The 15,300-nt window shown below is 47.2% G+C and overlaps 1 protein-coding gene across 6 annotated transcripts in view; it reads right to left on the reverse strand.

The window, feature by feature from the left end:
* TSHZ1 (teashirt zinc finger homeobox 1) overlaps window positions 1–15,300 on the reverse strand; it is a 309,638-nt gene that overhangs the window by 248,906 nt on the left and 45,432 nt on the right. The window contains exon 1 of one of the 6 annotated variants that reach the window (XR_014225299.1): window positions 120–183. The exons of 4 other annotated variants lie outside the window; for them this stretch is intronic. Coding sequence is in view for 1 of the 2 variants with exons in the window: in XM_082258301.1 (XP_082114427.1) it covers window positions 120–144 (25 nt within the window). In the remaining variant the exon portion in view is untranslated. Of the gene's footprint in view, window positions 1–119; window positions 184–15,300 lie in introns of those variants that run through there. One more of the 6 variants, XM_082258301.1, reaches the window with a different exon arrangement.

The raw sequence follows: 15,300 nt of genomic DNA on the forward strand, positions 1-15,300 counted from the left end.
ATTTTGTCAGATGAAACGCTCGTCTTACATCAGTTTTTGTTTTCATGGATCTCGTGACCTTTATTAGAGATTCTCCAGATGATCCAAAGGGTTAATGATGTGAATGTTGAGGAACTTACAGTAACACTGTGAAGACAGAAACATCACAGGCTTTCCTGGCAAGAGGCTCACAGAGGGTAGGAGGGGACTGCAAAATGAACTCTCTCAGGCTTTGTCGTGTATGTTTCCCAAGGCCTGCCCTGGCCCCTTTGATAAATGACACATGTCATTCTGTCACTGGCTGACACTGCAGCTGGGAGGGCTGATGATGTATGGCTCGACTGAAAAGGAAATCAACTTTTTTGGCACCCACTACGTCTGTACCCTGTGTAAGGATTTGGTTACTTAAAGAAGTCGAGATAAACGTAGTGCTGAAAAAAAAAGAGGCAGTGAACGACAGCTTACTCTTAACATAAATTAGCTGGATAATGGCAAAATGTGCTAGCCTGTGATAAATAAAAGCAACATTAGTCAATTATTAATCACACTCCAACTTGTAGCGAAGGCCCATGAGTTAAATCAGAGGCCAGAGCTGCCTTGCAAACAGATAAGACAGGACATGATAGATGTCTTGCATAGTATAATCAGGGTGGAATCACAGGCCTAGTCAAGCAGAACTAAAAGACACGTGCAGAAGGTTCTGGAAACAGATTCATATTTCTGCTTTTCTAGCAGAATCAAATTAGTCCTCCTTTTTAATACAGCTCGGAAACATAGGGTAAGACTAAAGAAAAGAAACTGGGGGACAGCAGAGTATTTATTTGAATGCTGTACAATAATTATATCACATATTTTGTTTTTACAATGACTACATCCACCATACAGTAGGCGGACGGTGAGTTGCTGGTTCTGATACCTAAAGCAGGGCTCCCCCCCCCTCCTCCGCTGCCACATTTGGCACTTTTCGGGGAAGAGGAGATACCTGTCAAAACCAGGTACCCGCTCCCACTTCCGGGTAAGATCACAACAGTTGTGCGGTGATCTACAAAATTTCTGGCCCCTCCTTCTTCCCCCCTCCCCCTGCTGCCTTCCTGGAGACACACAGGTCCCAGAAGAAAGCGGGACCATTCAGAAAGCGCAGCGTGTCTTGGGCATGCGCAGTAGGAAACAGGCTGTGAAGGCTTCACTTCCTGTTTCCCTTAGTGAAGATGCCGGCGTCGTCACCCGGAGCTGATAGATGGATCGGCTTGGGGTGCCGACATCGTAGGATCCCTGGACAGGTAAATATCCTTATATTAAAAGTCAGCAGCTACAGTATTTGTAGCTGACTTTTATTTATTTATTTATTTTTTTTTAACAGGCTGGAACTCCTCTTTAAAGTGGAAGTACACCCTACAATCGTTTTCAGTCAAGGAAGCTGCCATCTTGGCCTCTATTTAATTTTCAACTGCCATGATGCTGCACATGTATTCAGTTATGCCACCGCCCATTGGATGGTTTGACAGTTTGGTTGAGAGCACAACCAATGTGACAGTTACATTCCCAAAATATGCCAAGGTAACTTCTTTGAAAATGTTAAATTGATGGGTTTACTTCCAATTGGAGCCCTCGTTCACATTGGAGCGACTTGCCATGCGAGTTGACAGGTCAAAATCGCATGACAAATCACACACTATTGTCAGCAATGGCACTGTTTAAACAGGTGCGACGCAGACTTTGTGGTGCCGCATTGATTTGAAAAAGTAGTTACTGCACTATTTTTGGCGAGTTCGGGTGCGACTTACATAGACATCTGTGGATGAAGCTGTACAGATGTCTTCAAAGTTGCACCTGAAGTTGCGCTGACATGCGGCTTTGAAATTATGCAATTTTAGAGCCGCATTCAATGTGAACAAGGGCTAATATCAGGATTGGTTTTATTGTAGAAGAGACAGATCTCCTTCCTCCTCGCAACATGTTTTACAATGTACCCTGAGCTGCACATGTGCAGGTGGGTGTAAACTCTTGACACACCTTGGTGCTTGGATGAATGAACCTTCCTGTACATAGTTGGGAGTTCATTCATCCCACCTGAACCAATATACAATGATGGCTGAAGACCTCAAGCCCAGAAAGAAGACTGACCAATGTGCTCACACTAGCCAGTCTCTGAGGATTCCCTGACATCTCCTACAGAATCTCTTCTGGATCTAAAAGCAGAATAAAACCCATCAATTTGGGCACATGCCGGGAATGTAACTTTCACATTGGTTGTGCTCTCAACCAAACAGTCAAACCATCAAATGGCTGGTGTCATAACTGATAACGTGCAGTCTCATGGCAGTTAAAGATCAAACAGAGGCCAGAATGGCAGCTTCCTTGTCTGAAAAAGATAGGAGGGTTATGTTCTGCGGGAATACATCCCTTTGATTAAATGGTTTTAAAAAAACGGTAACATTCCCAGGCTGTCACATTTTCTTGTGCTCTCAACACAACTGTCAAACCATCAAATGGCTGGTGTCATAGCTGATCACATGCACAGTATCATGACAGTTGCAGATCAAACAAAGGGCTAAGATGGCAGTTTACTTGGTTGAAAAGGATACAAGCATTTTGTTCTGATTTAAAGCCGGTTCACACTGGGGCGACCTGTCAGGCGACCTGGTCACCAATCCTTCATTTATATGAAGTCTGTGCCGGCCACTCCGAGGTCGCGGTGCGAGCTGCGCACCGCGAATACACAGGTCGCCCGGGAAAGTCGACTCGCCCCAGTGTGAACGGGGTCTTAAGAGGACAGCAAACAGAAAGTGTCCACATCTTTCAAGCAGTGATGTGCACATCCGAAAAAGGCTTCCACCTTCTGCAAATGGAAGAGTGAAAATTTGGGACCCGAACAGCACTGCTCGGCAGGAAACAAGTTTAACAGAGTGTTTAGGTAGGTCTTTAGATTACAAACTTGTTTATAACTCTAGAAGAAGAATAAATAGTAATTCTACAATCCTATTGTAAGGTGTATGACCAGCTTTAGTGATTGCTAGTATGACATGGCCCCTACGAAAATGTGGTTTGGTGGAAACTGCACCCAAGTTGCATCACCATATTAAAATATACAAAATAAAAATACATGCAGGGTGTTTGTCAAAACAACCCAAATAAAAGTCTCACATGTCTTCGCATGTCTGAAAAAAGTGTGAAAATCATTTTGCAACGCAAAGCTAGTACTGTTAAGTAAACATACATATATCAAAACTGAAATATTTAGTCTGGTCACGAAGATTACCCCTAGACATGAAGGGGCTAAAGTTGAACTCTAGGCACTATTTAATCCAGTATTGTATGTATACATTAGTTTACTCATCCATTAAATCTGTTTATACTGGCATTAGTACCTAAATCTGTAGCAATATCAGCCACCTGTACTTCCCTGGACAGCAGAGATTAAACTGGCAAAGGAAGAAGAAGCAGTGGGAGTCAACTACAGCTAACTGGTACATGCATAGCACCTGCTTAGAAGAGGGGTGTGCACAGGGAAGATCTCATAAATCTGCTGCTACTTCTTTACTGTCCAATTATAAGCCAGGTTAGATCCCAGACCCAGCTGTTTTACTTTAGAGCCTTGCTGTCTGCAGAGAGGTCTCGGCCCTGCTTGCACTGTCTGGAAAGGCCGGATGAGTCAGATTGCTGATCTGATAGGATGCAGTCACTGTTTGGCTGATACTTTTTTTATCCAGCTCAGTCGATTTTTAAATTGACTTTTGTCAAGCTGAATTGTGCTTGCAGGGGCACCCACAGTTCAAATTTTGGCCAACTCCTGCTGAATCAAGCCACCTATGGCCGGCATTAGAACTAACTGGGGTAGTACAGTGGCTATGTGGTTAGCACCTCCGCCAAGTAGCACTGGGGTTGTTGGTTCGAATCCCAACCATGGCACTACCTGCCTGAAATTAGCATGTTCTCCCTGTACCTGCGTGGGTTTCCTCCCACACTCCAAAGACATGCTGGCAGGTTAATTGGCTTCTGTCAAAATTAGCCCTAGAATGTGAATGTATGAACACGAGTTAGGGACCTTAGATTGTAAGCTCCCTGAGAACAGGAACTGATGTGAATGTACAATATATATGTAAAGCAGTTTTAAGTTGACTGCGGTATATAAGTACCTGTAATCAAAAAGTAACTGAAGCCACTGGATTACCAAGACAGCCTAGAAAGAGGTATTTTTATAAGAAGAGGCTGGCTGTTGCAGCCTTCCTTTCCTTTTAAAAAAAGAAGGAAATTTGGTTTTGTAAGTTTTGGGATGTAATAATGAAAAGGTATATTCATTATTGTCTTAGGATGAAGAGCAGCAGTTGAAGTGTAAAACCATTGGATCACCTCTGGATCATTTGTTACTAGATAGAATGATTCTGTAATCCAGAAAAAGCCTCAACACTTTCAGAAAGCCAAGGCTGTTCAGCTCACCCTTGCTGCATGAAAATATAGTTCTATGTTTGTTAATAGATTTGTTTTGGATTTGATTTATGTGAAAAGATTCTAAGGCAGCAAAAGAATTATCCCAAGATTTTTTAGTAAAGAAAGAAGTAAAAAAGAAAAAAGAACACCTCCTTTTTTCAATGAGACCTATAAAGGTTCGCTTTAGAGAAAGCTTGAGAAAACTGACTTTACTGTCACCTCGTATCATAAAAATAAATAACCAAATAAGCCCAGTATTGCAAATTTACAGCAGAAAATGTGTGCACATAAAATACTTTATTTTCAGCCATACACCAGCCATTGTAGATGTACTGAACCTGGATAACCCAGCTTGACATCGGCATAAGATTTGTTGTAAAATGCACTCTTTTCATGCACCTATACACAAAGCACATTCTTTCACATCATCATAAAACACAATTTACTAGACTATGCACACCAAAATATACAAAGTGAGTACGAACACACATTTAAGACCTATATGCATTCCCACAAAAGCCAACAGAAATGTGTGTTCTTAAGCAATGAGGTACCAAAGGGTTAGTCTACACAAAAGTCATTCTTTGTTTATAGATCAAATTTAGTAGGCTTGCTGGATAAGTCCTAAGTACTCCAGGGGTTATATATCTTCCTTACACTGTTCTGGGGATTTTGGTGCCTTTGCTTGCACTGGGTTGATCTATCATCCATAACCATCTCTTAATAAGAATCACTCTAGGAATAAAGGCATAAAATAAGCTGGTCAAGAAAGTGTTATACGGAATTAATCCCATAAATGTATGCTTTCCATTGTTGGGAAAAGCGGAAGAGTTGACCCACACACCAGATTCTAAAGCCTCGTAAACACAATGAGAATATCGGACGAATGATAATCCATTTTTTTTTTTTGCATGCTAGTCTCGTATCGAAAACCAATAGGTTACTAAAGTTACAAAAGTTCTTATACGACAGAATACAACTTTGGAAGTGATGCGTGTATTGTATTGTAATATATTCTTACATTCCTGAGTATGCATGGTGTTGGTCTTCTGATTTATTTCATACGAATACTGTAATGATTAAACGAAAATCATTCATTCTGCTATCTGCTACAGAAAATTGTTCGTGTTTGTCCCTTTGGATAATTTTGCATGAACTGTCATTATTGGCTCTCAAAAGCTGTGTACTAACGATCAGATTATCATGCAATCGCTTCGAAAGTGGTATTTTTAGTCCGATTTTCTCATCGTGTGTAATAGGCATTATACTTTAGGACTCTGGTCCAAAGCTTCAAGCTAGAGTTCTAAAATAAGCTGGACAAAAACAGGAAGTTATTTACAAGACCATCCTGATGGTCATAATGGGTACTTTAGTGGCAAGCGTAGGTTTTCCAACTTGTTGAGAAATGCTTACGTAAGTGGGTGTCATTTTCAGGTGCTACTGGGTCTTGGGGAGATTTCTGCATATCTGTGCATATTTCCAGCTCAAAAAATAGAGGCACATTCAAACATGGTGAGAACATACAAAGTCAATGCACCCCTACTGGGAAGCAAATTTAGCACTACAGAAAAAACGAGAATCACTTAAGCACCTTGTAGTCCTTACCCGGACTGAGTGAAGGAAAAGAATTACGCAGTAGGTTTATACCGGACCTTTTATAAAAGGATTCCTTTCAGGAGAATGTTACATGGGCAATTCTGGAATGCAAAACTGCACCACCAATGACTGCAACTCTTTCTTGATTATTCATGGCATTTAAAGCTGATGCAAATACTATTATTTCAACTTAATTGAAATATCACTGAAAGACTAATTATAAATAGATCTAGGGTGATATTTTAACAGAGGGGGAAAATAATATATTTAAATAAGTCCTTAGTTTACATGTCTATTGCAAAGGATAAGGCCATATCCTTAACAGGACTGTTCAATCTGTCTTTCAGTAAACTACCGTACATAGATTTCAGTGATCACTCAATTGGGTCAATTTTATTTTAAAAAAAAATTTTTCTTTTTAAGTTTATAAGTTTTTTTTTTACAGTATATCAGTGGTTGTTAACTAATAAGCTAAAGGGGGCCTCAAATGCGGCCCCTAACATCACCAAAGGGCCGCATATATTGTTTAGTACATGTAATGCTTGAGAGTACTGTGCAGACCTAAAAGAAGGAATGAGCGTCGAGAGTGGACATGCTAAATTTTTTGGCTGGGGATATGCTGCAGAAGACAATACAAAGCTGGGAACATGTTAAAAGAAGCTAGTACAGAACAATGGGACTACCCTAATCAATGTTCCCACTACAGACTCCTGAGGTCCGAAGGCCACATATCATATGCTATAGGACCACACGCAGCCCTTGGGCCACAGGTTGGGCACCAGGGACTTATATGAAATCTTTATTTTACATAGAATTCTTTATTAAAGGCTGTACCTATAGCAAAAACCTTGCAGAGCACTATGAAGTACATAAACACAGTAACTAAGGGCACTGCAGTAGCTTCTCCTTTTAGCATACTTCTGGGCCTAATTTACTAAAGGAACATAGGCTGTTTTTCCCTTAGTCAATGTGATGAAAATTCCCTTTGCAAAAAATACTCAATCATTGAGCAAAGAAAAAAAAAAAAAAGGGATTTTTGACTTACCGTAAAATCCATTTTTCTGATGTTCATTGACACAGCTGCTGATATTCCTAACCATTGGGTTATACTGTCCCCTACAAGAGTAGGACAATAGGCAAAAAAAAAAAAGTCTGGCTACGCCTACGGGCAGTCCCAGGGGGTAGCCTCCCTCTCTCTGCTATAGGTACTCAGTTTTGTTACAAGCAGTGTCAGAGAAAATACAACTCCACAGAGGGGTAGGTGATGTGTCCGTCAATGAACATCAGAGAAAACGGAATTTTTGTAAAATCTTACCTGTAAAATTCCTTTCTCTGAGTCCTCCGACAGTCGCCGCCTCTTCATATTCGTCACATATGGGGTATTAGACTTTGCTCCGAAGGAGTAGCTAGGCAACAGAATATGTTAACAATAAAGCTTTAACATATCCCACCCTCAAGGGGTGGTCCCCTCAGTCAATACCCTCCTACTTCCTGCAACCATATCTCAGTTTTAGTGGAATAGCAGTAGAGTATACATTCAAACCCCAAAAGAGGGGCGGGGGCGGCGACTGTCGGAGGACTCAGAGAAAGGAATTTTACAGGTAAGATTTTACAAAAATTCCGTTTTCTCTTACGTCCTCCGACAGTCGCCGCCTCTTCATATTCGTCACATATGGGGACGTCCCAAAGCAGTGCAAACATGAGGGGTGGGAAACGCATCCGCGCCGAAAGGCAACGCAGTCTCCACATCAAAGAAAGGAACCTTACCAAAGGAAGGAAACCAGCTGGGCAACAGCAAAAATAAGTGCTCAACAGGAGCAACAACCCAGGAAAAGACAAAAAAACCAGGGGATACAAAAAACTATCCCAACAGCCAGGAGTCCCCAACAAGGGACCCTATGGAACAGCCGCACTAAGAACCTTGCGGCCAAAGGAAGCATCCGCCGATGCCTGAACATCTACTTTGTAGAATTTTGTGAAAGTGTGTACGGTCTACCAAGTCGCCGCCTTACACACCTGGGCTACAGAAGCCCCATGACGGCAGGCCCAAGACGTACTCAGTGATCTAGTAGAGTGCGCCTTCACAGGCACAGGGGGAACCTTCCCCTGCAAGGCATAGGCCTGTTCAATGGTCTGCCTGATCCATTTGGCAATGGTAGAGGCGGAAGCCGCCATGCCCTTCCGAGGACCCTCTGGAAGAACAAACAAGGAGTCAGTCTTACGAAAAGACTCAGTCGATTTAAGGTAAACCCTTATCGCCCGAACAACATCCAGAGAGTGCAATCTCACCTCCTTCGGATGTTTAGGCTTCGTGCACAACGAAGGCAAAACAATATCCTCGTTAAGATGGAATTCCGAAACTCGCTTCGGTAGAAAAGAAGGATTAGGTCGCAAGACCACCTTATCCAAATGAACAACCAGGTACGGAGACTTGCAGGACAAAGCCGCCAGTTCCGACACTCTGCGAGCCGAAGTGATCGCCACCAAAAAGGCGACCTTTTTGGACAACATAGACAACGAGATCTCCCTGATCTGTTCAAAAGGAGCACGTTGTAACACAGATAGAACTAGATTCAAGTCCCAAGGGGGCAAAGGATCCCTCCTAGGAGGAACCAGATGCCGCACACCCTAAATAAAAGTGCCAACCAAGGAGTTGGAAGCCACGGGACGTTGAAACAGAACGGCCAGCGCCGACACCTGACCCTTAATCGTAGCCAGCGCCAAACGCTGATCGACACCCGTCTGAAGGAAAGACAGCACACGGGAAACCGAGTACGTGCGGGGTGAAAACCCCCTGGACTCACACCAGGCAAAATAGGCCTTCCAAGTACGGTAATAAACCTTCCCCGAGGAAGACTTCCTCGCGTTGATCAAAGTATGAACGACCTCTGGAGAGAGACCCTTCTCCTTCAGGACCTCGGTCTCAACAGCCAGGCCGTCAAAGCCAGCGACTGTAAAGCAGGATGGTAAATCGGTCCTTGAGACAGTAGATCGTCTCGAAGAGGCAGACGCCAAGGAGCGTCGACCGCCAGATTCACGAGGTCTGCGTACCAGGACCGGCGAGGCCAGTCCGGTGCCACAAGAATCACCGTGCTGCGTTCCGAGTGCAACCTGCGAAGGAACCTGGACAGCAACTGAATCGGTGGAAACGCGTACATCAGCCTGTACTGATGCCACGGGGCCACTAACGCGTCCGACGCGTCTGCCCGAGGGTCGCGCGTCCTTGCCACGAACCTCTTCACCTTGTAGTTGAGGCGAGACGCGAACAGGTCCACATCTGGAAGACCCCACTTCGCGCACAACATCTGGAAGACAGCCGGGTGGAGAGACCATTCCCCCTGATCCAGGGTCTGGCGACTCAGATAGTCCGCCTGCCAGTTCTCCACTCCCGGAATGTGAACCGCCGTTATCGCCGGGACATGAGTCTCGGCCCAAGACAGAATGTCGGCCACTTCTCGAGCCGCTCGGGCACTCCTGGTGCCCCCTTGGTGGTTGATGTAGGCCACCGCCGTGGCATTGTCCGTCTGCACCCGAACCGGGCAGCCCTGCAGCCGGTCCGTCCAGCGATGAAGACAGAGCCTTATCGCACGCAATTCCAGAATGTTGATCGGAAGGGAAGACTCCCCCTCCGACCAGGTCCCCTGGGCGGACAGAACGCCCAGAACACCACCCCAGCCCGACAGGCTGGCATCCGTGGTGATTATCGTCCACGAGATCGGACGAAACGACTTGCCCCCGGACACCAACGGGGACTGGAGCCACCACAGAAGGTTTTCCCTGGTGCGATGACTCAACGAGATCTGAAGATCCAGAGATTGAGGTCGCCCGTCCCACCTGAACAGGATCTCCGCTTGGAGACCCCGCGTGTGAAACTGCGCGAAAGGAATCGCCTCGAAGGCCGAGACCATCAATCCCAGACATCTCATACCCGTCCGCAGAGACGAGTGTGGAACGTCCCTGAGGGACCTGACTTCCTCCTGAAGAGTCCTGAGTTTGTCTTCCGGCAGGAAGACCTTCGCCTGCACCGAGTCCAGTATCATTCCCAGATAGGGGAGACGAACCGACGGACTCAGTGTCGACTTTGGAACATTTATCGTCCAACCGAACTCCTGCAGAGTTTGCATTGTGACAGACAGGTCCTTCTCCAGACCCTGTCTGGTCGCAGACCGAACCAGAATGTCGTCCAGATACCCCAGGACAGAAATGCCCTGGGCTCTCAATAATGCCAGAACCGGTGCAAGCACCTTGGTGAAGACCCGCGGAGCCGAGGCGAGCCCAAAGGGCAACGCCACAAACTGGTAGTGATCCTCCGCAATGGCAAATCGAAGGTACTTCTGATGACCCTCGAATATGGGGATGTGAAGGTACGCATCCTTCAAATCGATGGAGGCCATGAATTCCCCCGGAACCAGGGCAGCCACCACCGAGCGCAGGGATTCCATGCGGAACTTGCGAACTCGCACAGAGCGGTTCAGAGCTTTCAAGTCCAGAATCGGACGAACCTTGCCCTCCTTCCTGGGCACGGTGAACAGATTGGAATAAAACCCCCGAAATCTGTCCCGATGAGGCACCGGAACCACCACTCCCTGAGCCCTCAGGTCCCGCACCGCCAGGTGCAGATCCCGCAGGCGCTCTGGAGACAGTTGAAGATTTGAGGGAAAAAATCTGCTCTCCGGCCGAGAGAGAAACTCGATCTTGTAACCAGATCGAACGATTTCCAGAACCCATCTGTCCCTCACACGGGCCAACCAGGGCTGAAGAAAACCGAGCAAGCGTCCCCCCACCCCAAAACCGGGTGAGGGCGCCCCTTCAGGCCGAACTGTTACGGGCCGCAGGTCCGGATTGACCGGACTTCTGGTTCCCAGACCAGGGCTTCTTCTGAGAGCCTTGGCCCTTGAACGGTTTGCCCTTGTAGTGCGGCCGAAAGGCACGAAAGGACCCCTGAGGGGGCCGAAAATGAGCATGCTTCTTCCCAGAAGCCCCCTTAGTCTTGGGGAAATGGGGCAAGAGAGTGCTCTTACCCCCGGTAATCCCCTTAATCAACACATCCAGGGACTCCCCAAAAAGGCGAGACCCATCATAAGGCAGATTGGCTAAGGTTTTACGTGAAGATTGGTCCACCGACCAACATTTCAACCAAACCAGGCGGCGAGACAACACCGCCACGCTGTGCACACGCGCGGCCAACGGAATCAGGTCCAGGTCCGCATCACACAGATACATGACACCCTGGTGGATCTGATCCACCATATCCAGGGTCGCCGCCGAGGCCGAATCGGCCACTAGGACGCGCCTAAGCATCTGCGTCCAACTTGCGATCGCCTGGGCCGCCATGAGAGAAGCAAACAGAGCCTTAAGCATAGAACCCGTAACAGAATAAGTATGACGGGCAAGAGACTCCAGTCTCCTATCCGTGGCATCACGGAAAACAGGGGATCCCTCTGCAGGGATCGCAGTGGCTTTGTTCAAAACCGCAATAGCATGATCCACTGGCGGAGGCACACACCACCGTTCATCAGTGGCAGGCGAGAAAGGATAACGCAGCTTAAATTTACTTGGTACCGCAAAAGGCTTGCGCAAATCGCGCCATTGGTCCTTAACAGCGCGCTGAAAATCAGCATTGCAGGGAAAAACCTGCGGCGTCCTGCGTTTTCTCTGCGTCCCATAAGCCGCCAAGGCAGCTGGGGGACACACCTCGTCCTGCAAACGTAGCGTCTGCTTAATGGAAGCAATCAACTCATCCATGATTGCAAGCTCTACAGGCGAGCCAGGGGGAGAATTATCAACCCCCTCAACTTCAGCCTCTACCTCAGACCCCACTAGATCAAGAGAGGAGCGGGACCCCGATAGGGGGGTCCCCGCCAGAACAGCCCCATCACCTTCACCCTCAGAATCAGAGGACAGAGCAACTCTGGGCCGTTTAGTAGATTGAGCAGCCACCAGCATTTGCACCTGTGCAGCAAGGCCAGCCACAATAGTGGCTAAATCCCCCCCTGGGGGGGAAACAGCGGTCCCCTGGCTTTCCACCAATACTGTGGGAAACTTGCCCTCCTGAGAATCCATTGCCCCTGTATGCCAGACAACCAAGGGTTAACTGCCCCCTTACAGCAAGCGCGGCAAGCGCAGCCCACCGCACCACACTCAGGCACAATGAGACCCCCACAGGGAATATACAGACTGAATACAGGCAATGGAACACAGGAATAGAAGGATAAAACCTGAGGAGACTCCGCTGCTGCTGCTGCCTCGATCGGTGCTTCCAGGAGAGAGGAAGTGATGCTGCCAGGGCGCTCTATGTAAGCCTATGGAGGCTACAAGAAAATGGCCGCCGTGCATGTAAACCATGCGGCCGGAGCGGGCGCCGGTAAAATGGCGTCGTTTGGCGCCGAAATCGCCGCTCCACAGTGCATAAAAACACACACAATATTATCCCATTATATGGATACATGTTAGATCGCCGCAGCGATCGCTGTATATGCCCCAACATGCCATTAAAAACATGCCCCACAGCACACAGCTCCTCACACTGCCCAGCCTGACATACTCAGTGTCATACAGCTCCCCCCCCCCTTGCAGCCCACAGCATGCAGCCGAGAGATAGGGAGACAAGCAGTGTGATTAAAGGCAGGTTACACAGTCCCAGACTGAGACCCCCCCCAGACAGACAGGTCCCCACATAGATACACTTACCTCACATGGCGTGGGGAACCCGCACAGGCGAACAAGCCGCTGCACATGAGGCAGGGAGAGTCGCAATTCAAGACGCACACAATGGCGGTTCAGAAACCGCACAGCGTCCGGTGAGGTAGCCACCTCACCAATCATCCCTGCACCGAACAGGGATGGGTCGTTCACTGTGCCAGGAGCGTTACCTGGCTGAACGCTCGATGGCAGACTGGGAAGCCACTGACCCACGACCTGCGACCAGGGGGATCAGCCCGAGACCCAGTCCGCATGATCCTCTTCGTCCGAAGAACTAACTAATGCTGACAAAAATAACAGCTAAGTAAAGGTAGAGAGAAAACTCAAACAAAATATCAAAAAGAAGAAAGAGTCTGGGACAAAAAGTCCCAGCACAGAGAGAGCCAGCCACTCCTGACAAGCTAGACATTAAAACTGAGATATGGTTGCAGGAAGTAGGAGGGTATTGACTGAGGGGACCACCCCTTGAGGGTGGGATATGTTAAAGCTTTATTGTTAACATATTCTGTTGCCTAGCTACTCCTTCGGAGCAAAGTCTAATACCCCATATGTGACGAATATGAAGAGGCGGCGACTGTCGGAGGACGTAAGAGAAATGTTTTTTTTTCGGTAAGTCAAAAATCTAATTTTCTCTTTTGTTCATCGACGGACACATCTCCTGATATTCCTAACCATTGGGACGTCCCAAAGCAGTGTTAAAAATGAGGGGTGGGAACAGCAAAAAATTCCCAAGGCTAAAAACAGTAGCCAACCAGGCAACAGGGGCTCAACCAAAACAACTGGAGCCCACCTGAAAAAAAAAATACACCCTCAAAAAGGACCAAGTCCTCTAAACAGCAGCCTGCAAAACCTTGCGGCTAAAAGAGGCATCCGCAGATGCTAACACATCCACTTTATAGAACTTTGTGAAAGTGTACACCGACAACCAGGTGGCCGCCTTGCAAACCTGCGTCACTGACGCCTGATGACGGAAGGCCCAGGAGGCACTGAGCACCCAAATAGAGTGCGCCTTTATAGGGAAAGTAGGAACCTGATCCCTGATGCAATAGGCCTGAATCACCGTCTGTCTGTTTCATCTGGAAATGGTCGCAGTAAAAGCGGACAACCGTGTCCGAGACCCATCCGTAAGCACAAATAGGGAGTCTGACTTCCTAAAAGACTCCATAGCTGCCAGGTACACCCTAATTGTCCGAACCACCTCCAAGGCATGCAAGGCAATTTCCTTAGGATGTTTTGGCCTGGGACACAGGGAAGGCAACACAATGTCTTCATTCAAATGGAAATCAGAGACCTGGTCATATGTGACCTCGCGAGGCGAGCCCCCCGTCAAGTGGGACTATGTCGCGGTCTACCTGGCGCGGAGCTGAGGTCTGCGCGCGCTCGGTGGCCAGACTGGGATGACCACTGGATGTCGATTATCCAGCCCTTCGCCCAGTCGGGCAGTAGATTGTAAATCTCACAGCAAAAACAAGGAGGAAAAAATCTATCTAAAAGAAAACATTTTGTTGGGACCAGAGATCCCAGCAAGGAACTAGGTCCTTACTCCTGACTAGGCAGAAAAAAACTGAGTACCTATAGCAGAGAGAAGGAGTATACCCCCTGGGACTGCCCATAGGCGTAGCCAGAGTTTATTTCTGCCTACTAGTGTCCTACTCCTGTAGGGGGCAGAATAACCAAATAGTTAAGAATATCAGGAGCTGCGTCCGTCAATGAATGAAAGAGAAACTGTATTTTTGCTTGCATATTGGCTAATAGAAGTCAGCAGACAGCATCAGCTAATTCACTAAGCTAGGGGAACATTGAATTGCAAAGTTAAAATTCTCCTGCAAAGTAAACAGTCTATTTGCCTTTAGTAAAGCAACCCCTATGCCTCTAATGGAAATTCTGCATGAAACCATATAGAACATGGATAAAGGGGAAGGGGGGGGGGGGGGTCTCAGTCCTCTAGATCATTCAGTTGTGTATGTAATCTGAGCTTCTAAAGCGGAGTTTCGCCCCCCCCCCCCCAAGAAAAATTAAAAGTCAGCAGCTACAAAATACTGTTGGGTTACCTGTCCAGAGATCTCGTGATGTCGACAACCCAGCCGATATTCGGATCAGCTTTTGGGTCCTGCAGCCACCATTTGTGATAAGGGAAACTAGCAGTGAAGCCTTTCAGCTTCACAGCCAGTTCCCTGCTGCTCATGCGTGAGGCGTGCTACGCTTTGTAACTGGCCCTGCAGCGGAGGAAGGGGGAGGCGGGCCGCACTTCCGGGGGGCCTCACTGTGGCAGTGTCACAGGAAAGTGCGGCATCAGAGGAGGGTTGGAAGCAAAACAGCGGAGCTTCCACTTTTGGGTGGAACTCAGCTTTAATGTAAATTTACTGCGACAACTCACCAGTGACATCTTTGCTAAGAAGTGCAGAGAAAGCATCCCAGAGAAAGCATTGTTCCCTCATTGATCAGATGAGTTAACCATTTCTACCTCACCAAATGAAATGCTGCGGAATGTCCTAGGAACATAGTGGCACTTTACTCATCCAGCCTGTGAGGTAGTCACACTGTGATGCAGGTGAGTATTTCCGCTTTAGGTAAAATGATTATTCGCCATTGTCA

Source organism: Pelophylax lessonae (assembly GCF_965119305.1).
Source record: "Pelophylax lessonae genome assembly, chromosome: 5".
Lineage (NCBI taxonomy): Eukaryota > Metazoa > Chordata > Amphibia > Anura > Ranidae > Pelophylax > Pelophylax lessonae.